Source organism: Rhinopithecus roxellana, chromosome 14 (assembly GCF_007565055.1).
Source record: "Rhinopithecus roxellana isolate Shanxi Qingling chromosome 14, ASM756505v1, whole genome shotgun sequence".
NCBI lineage: Eukaryota > Metazoa > Chordata > Mammalia > Primates > Cercopithecidae > Rhinopithecus > Rhinopithecus roxellana.
The window spans coordinates 37,257,256-37,263,985 of NC_044562.1; the positions used below are offsets into that span (position 1 = coordinate 37,257,256).

The window sequence follows — 6,730 nt, forward strand, 5'->3', positions numbered from 1 at the left end:
AAATTTACATCTATATGTGATACACTATATGTTATTCCTCTATGAGAAAAACTTGCTTAAATTCCCCTACTGCATATGATTAGACTTTTGACAAGAGATGATTATATATATGGAATACATGTAATTCATAAAACCCCAAATTCTTACTGTATTATTGGATACATTTAGCTTTTTCAGAAAAAACAAAATAATTGCTACTTTTGGGAAAACAACACCCGTAGTCTAAAAAACAAAACAAAGCTTTCCTCTTCTCACCTCCATGATCCACCACATTTGAATTTATAAAACAGATCAACTGATTCTACGAAAATGTTCCCCAAAACACACATCCTCTATTTTCAAAATAGATTTAAGGTCATAAAATAGATTTAATTATTGCAGCTGATAAATTGTTTATTTTGGAAGTATTACTTTACATGAAAATGTCTAGCTGTGCCTAGAAAAAGTTAATTTAGTTCCTCATATTAATCTTCATGGTCAGCATACATTCATGGGGAACTTGTTCTAATTATATTTTATAAATTATTTTAAAATTTAATTTAATAGGTCTCTGGTTGATATTTAAGATAGAATGTCCACCTTATATATGTTAAAATCAGTAATGTTTGTTTAGCCTTAAAAGTGTTGAAGAAATAAAGAACTCTGTTCTTGTCACACCGTCTGACACCACTGCTCGTTTTCCAGGACAGTATGTGCAAGCCTTTCGCACTCACCCTGATGAACCTCTCTATAGCCTCTGTATAGGCCTAACCTTTATTCATATGGCATCTCAGAAGTATGTGTTACGGAGACATGCTCTTATTGTACAGGTAATTCATTCAAATTTCTCGTTACTTGATCTGTTTCTTAAAAATGAATATACTTAATACTTTTTTAAAAATCCTGCTTCAAAAGTAATACACAATGCTCAGTACACATGATGGGAGTCCCCAACACTTACCCCAGTGTTCAGCACTCAGCGCATAGTTATACTCATGGTTAAGACTTACTACGGCGATATAGTAAAGGTACACAGCCAGATCTTTAGGGACAGGCAGAATCTGGAGGAATGCACTGGCAGGCTTCCATATGTCTGGTGCCTCAAGGTCTCTAGCTATCTTAGGTACTGAAGACTCACTTAAAGTAGTTTAAACAAAATAATTATACATCCAATAATATGATTGTGCCTGTTTCCTTACACCATCACCAACAAATTGTTCTTTTAAAATTTTCTTTGGGGTTCTTATCATAATTTCAAATTATGTTTCGTGTTATCTACTTTAATAGCATGCCTCTTCTAATAAGAGTATAAAGTCCAAGAGATCAGAAATCTTGTCTGTCTTGTTCACTACTCTGCCTTCAGCACTTACATTTCTATGATTTCATTTTTGTATGTTTGATGTTTCCAAAATATGATATGGTATAGACATGTCTTTTATGAAATAGGTGAGAAAGGAAAGAAAATGTTGACTTGAATGGAGTTGCAGGATCTAGTAAGAAGCTTTTGTTTCTTTTAAAGTAAAATGGTTAAAATAAAGCCTGCATTAAAATGGTGATGACAGTTGAAACTAGGTGTGGGTTCATAAAGGTGGTCTCTTTACTGTTGTATATTTGAAAATTTCTATAATTAGTTTTTAAAAAAATCTGAAAAACAGAAACTTCTAAATTTTTCCTTTTTTATATTCTATCTACCCCTTAAAGCTTCTTTTTCTTCCTTAATGGATACTATTTGCTGTATTAAGTAATGTAGGATTGTGTATAAATTAAATGTAGTGAGCGCTCATTTTGTGCCAGGAACTGGGGACATAGCAGTGAGTAAGTACACAGGTGGAATTTCTTGCCCTCATAAAATTGTGGTAAAAATTGATAGGAAAATCTTACGGATTAACTCATTAAATATGTAAAATATGTAGTTTTTGGGCTTTGTAGGACAAAAATTCATGTACTTCAAGGTAATATGGAAGCTAAATTTCAAATTACTTCTATAGTTAAATAGGAGGTTTCAGATGGTTGGAGGTAGAGATGAAACAAGAGGTAATGAGTATATGGAAGTTCATTGGACTAATCTCTTTTGTGTATGTTAAACATTTTCCATAAAAATTTTTGAGAAGCAGGTTTTATTGTAAATAGCATCATTTCTGAAACTGTTCTCTTATTTTTCTTTCTTCCTGCTACAAGACTATAGTTTTCTGTTATACTACCTAAAAAAAAATTTTTTTATGGTTTATTATCTTTCTTACCTATATATTGTATTAAAAGTAATATCATTCATGTTTCCTCACTTCTACCTTTATTTAATATTATATAGACAATGAGTACATTGGGCCCTTTAGTGATTAATTTGATTTAAATGTTTGAAATATAACAAAATGTTTGAAATGTAACATAATGTCAAAATAACGCTTTTCTTTTCCATTTAAACTGTGTGTTTTTGGCTGGGCATGGTGGCTTACACCTGTAATCCTTGCACTTTGGGTGGCCGAGGCAGGTGGATCATTTGCAGTCGGGAGTTTGAGATCAGACTGGCCAATATGGTGAAACTTGGTCTCTACTAAAAATACAAAAATGAGCCAGGTGTGGTGGCGTGTGCCTGTAATCCCAGCTACTCAGGAGGCTCAGGCAGGAGAATCCCTTGAACCCAGGAGGTGGAGGTTGTAGTGAGCTGAGATCGCACCACTGCACTCCTGTGTGATAGAGCAAAACTCCATCTGGGAGATCAGAACAGAATAGAACAATAGAATTTGTTGTGCAGTTTTTAAATTTGATAATTCACAGTACCGATAAAATAAAGTGGTTGCCCACATTGTCTAGTTTTTAAAATCACTAAATATTATTTGAATAGTCTTTCAGATTATCCTCTTGAATTTGTTAAACATTTCTTAAAGGGCAGCAAGTAATTCCATTATTGTATTAGAGGACCTAGAGGTTCATTTGCATTACAACAATTCATCTGAGATTCCTATTCCTTTTTTCCTCATATTTTTTGTCTTTAAATTTGTCTTGTCATTTTTAACTATGAAGACTTGATATTTCTTTGCAATTAACAGTCAAATAGTCTGCTGGTACTTTCAGTGGAATAGATGTCATAGTCACACAAATAGGTTATTTTATTATGCAGAAAGTATGATTTGTATACTGAACACGAGTATTACTACCCCTAAATAATTCATTTTTATTATTTACCTATTTATAAAGGAAAATTTGTGACCACTTAACTATATAGCAGATCATCTAGAGAATAATTACATTTTATATTCTATATTCATAAATTAGTTGATTTATTCTTAATTATCTGGTCATATATTTGATTACTCAGTTAGGACTCTTGGACCTTTGCAATTTGTAATTTCAGTGGATGATAAAAGCGGAAGCTGTATTAAAAGGGAAAGTGAATATGGGAAGAGGTAAAGAAACAAGTTGTTTTTTGGACTGTGTGACCCACAGGGAGTCAGCGTCATTGTAGCTGTGCTCTGACATAGTTTCTCCATAAATTTTTGACTCAGAAGCTTTCAGGAGAAAAAAGTCCAGTTTTTTAGGTTAAGAGGTTATTAATTAAGGTCCTGAGAAGTAACTTATAAAAGGTAAAGGTAAAATTTACCCTAAAATGTTAAGTATACTCAAGTGAATTTGCTCCTGAGAGGAAACCTTTGTACATTATCATTATTTTATATCTTGCTTAAGCTTTTAGGCATCAATCTCACATCAAAAAGTTTATTGGCCTATAACGGCACAAGCCAACTTGAAATTATTTTTTAAAAGTTTTGTGTACTTGTAGATTATGAATCTCTGGTAGCTAGTTGTAACGTTTGGCTTTGTTTTCTGTGAATATTTATCCCTGGCTAAAAAAAATTCTTACATCTTCAAAAGAGCTATAATGTTGACACCTAACTACACCATAATACTACAGAGTAATAGCAGATATGTTTTAAAAAAATATTTGTATTTTCAGCACCTGGTAATGCAGTGGTCTAGTACGTCGTTGTCAAATCAGTGAAATATTGAATTATCTTTCTCTTTTTGGTTAGGGCTTTTCCTTTCTTAATCGATACCTCAGTTTACGTGGGCCCTGCCAGGAATCATTCTACAATTTGGGCCGTGGCCTTCATCAGTTGGGGCTGATTCATCTTGCAATCCACTATTATCAGAAGGCCCTGGAGCTCCCTCCACTTGTGGTAGAGGTATTGTACATTTTTAAAACTGAGACACTTCATTTCATCTGTCTGTAGATAAGTGCAGTTAGTTAATTCCAGACAGTAAATAATAGCTTCTGTATTAAAATGTATTTTCTGTTATTCAGTACATTTACATACTTACGTTCAGCAACAGTTAGATCTTTGACATCTGAGCCTCAAGACTTGACCAGCAACCATGTGAACAGCTTGTGGCTGTGAGCATTTTAGTCCCCAAGGTAGTTCCTATGCTTTACAGACAGGAACTGGTAGACGTAACGTCTGAATATTGAAGAATATTGGGACTGTTTCCAAGTGTAACTCACATGTTTCTTTATAAAGATGAAAGACCAGTATTAATGTTTATTTTTAAGATAGGGTAAAGTGTTGCCAGTACTATGATGATTTATGTTTAAAGTCTGATTTTTATTTTAAATCCTGAAATAGGTTAATTTTTGAATATATTTTATGTTAATTTTTAAATGTATTTTAACATAGCACTGTATTAGAAAAAACTTTAAAAACTCTTAATCCCTGTATTCCCTCACAATTGTTTTCTATTACTGTTCAGTTTAAACAAATGAATATATATTTTTATAGTGATGCTGTTTTTATATATATACTATTTATGTATTGTATACATATGTCATACATATTTTATATTTATGTATATGTATAAATAGGTGTATATTCATATTCATATATACTTTTTTTATATGTATAAAAACACTATTGTTTACTCACACCATTTATTCATCTTTGCATTTAATACTTTAGCCCTGTCAATATTACTTGAGGCAGTTTTTCAAATACACCTAAGAGGTTGTTTATTAAAGGTTGTTTTATACAGTGTTATTTCATAAATATTGTTAAATCTTGTTACTTGAGCTTTATAGGTATCATTTTTAATTGTTGCAGTTTTTTTTTTTTAGTTGACCCAAAATTTTTGTATTGGGGAAGATTAGAAACATAGGTCTAATCTATTCCACTGAATTCATTGCTTTGTTATATATGTGGGAAAAACTATAATACCCGTGAGGTAATATTATAGTCAATTTGTTGTATCCCTCCCTAAACCTACACTTTATATGCCTTTCCGTAATAGCATAGGAATTTTTTCCCATCTGGTCATTGGTGTTCATTTAATATTATGTTATTTTTACACAGAGAAGTTTTTTATGAAGTCATACGTATCTTTCCCTTTATAGTTGCTACTTTTGCTATCATAAAAAGGACTTTTCCTACTCAAGATTATATTATCCCATTGTATTTTTTCTTTTATGGATTCTTTTTTTTTTTTTTAAACTCTTAAATCCAAAATTCATCTGGCGTTTATTCTGCTGTAGTTTGTGGGTGAGACTTTAAATTACTGGCTAGACAGTTAAAACATTTGATAATAACTGTTAACTGAATCAGCATTGATCCAAGGTATATGCATAGTTTTATAATTTTTTTTAGTATATGAGCTTTAATAGCTTTTGAAAACTTATAACTATTAATTTGCCGTAAAATTGTCCTGGTTGACAGTTGGAAATATTAAACATAAGGGTATCTTTTTCTCCCTAGGGTATAGAAGTTGACCAGTTAGACTTACGAAGAGATATTGCCTACAACTTGTCTCTCATTTATCAGAGCAGTGGGAATACCGGAATGGCTCAAAGGCTTCTGTATACCTATTGTTCTATATAAAGCACCGCAACTGAGAATGGAACAATGGCAGCTGCTGTGTGAGGACCAGTATCTTCTGTCTCAGGGCTTATTATTCGTAACTCCAAAATAGAAATGACAATTTCAGAATTACCTAACACTGTATTTATTTTTAATATGTAATAATTATCTTGTGGTATATATGCAAAATTATTCCTACAAAAATTTGTATATTCTGTCATCATTTTTCCTTTCGCATTCTATAGTGAAATTGTTCCCAGTGCTGAAATGGACATATAAGCCTTTGAGCTAGCTTGGAGTTGAATACACTATTTTTAACTCACTTTAACTTTGTATTTAATACTATAGCTCTGTCAGTATCACATGAGGCAGTTTTTCAAATACGTATAAACAGAGGTTGTTTATTATTAAGGGGAAGACAAAGTGGGACTCTTGATGATGTCATGACCATGATAACTAAGCACCTAAGAAAATTATTTAAAATAGTTATGTCGTAGGTAGAAGACAAATAATTTAGTCTTATACTTTTCACCTGCATGTATCTTAGCTACCTCAACTGAAACATGGGAGGCTGGGCTTAATTCAAAACATTGCTCCAAGGCAAATAAAAAAATGCTTCATCTATATTTGTGGTTGATGAAAAAATAAAGAGCTTGTTCAATAACAGGACATGGTTTCCATTTCAAGATCACAAAGAATATAAGACTGGGCAAGTAGTACATATGGAATAAAGGACATACTCCTGATTGATAAAGTAAAAACACGACATAAAAGCCTTTTACTCATCTCCACTATTACATGTTTTTGAATTTAAGTTAACAATACTTTTTAGATATACTGTTAGCTTAATAACAATTTTTTTTTTTTTTTTTTTTTTTTTTTGAGAGTCTCACTCTGTCGCCCAGGCTGGAGTG

General features: G+C 32.0%; 1 protein-coding gene across 1 annotated transcript in view; it reads left to right on the top strand.

The window, feature by feature from the left end:
* Positions 1-6,442, top strand: part of GTF3C3 (general transcription factor IIIC subunit 3) — a 34,381-nt gene extending 27,939 nt beyond the window's left edge. The window contains exons 16-18 of the mRNA XM_010381613.2: positions 685-809; positions 4,005-4,157; positions 5,715-6,442. Of these exons, the coding sequence (XP_010379915.1) occupies positions 685-809; positions 4,005-4,157; positions 5,715-5,837 (401 nt within the window). The 3' untranslated portion in view covers positions 5,838-6,442. The remainder of the gene's footprint in view (positions 1-684; positions 810-4,004; positions 4,158-5,714) is intronic.
* Positions 6,443-6,730: the final 288 nt, after the last annotated feature.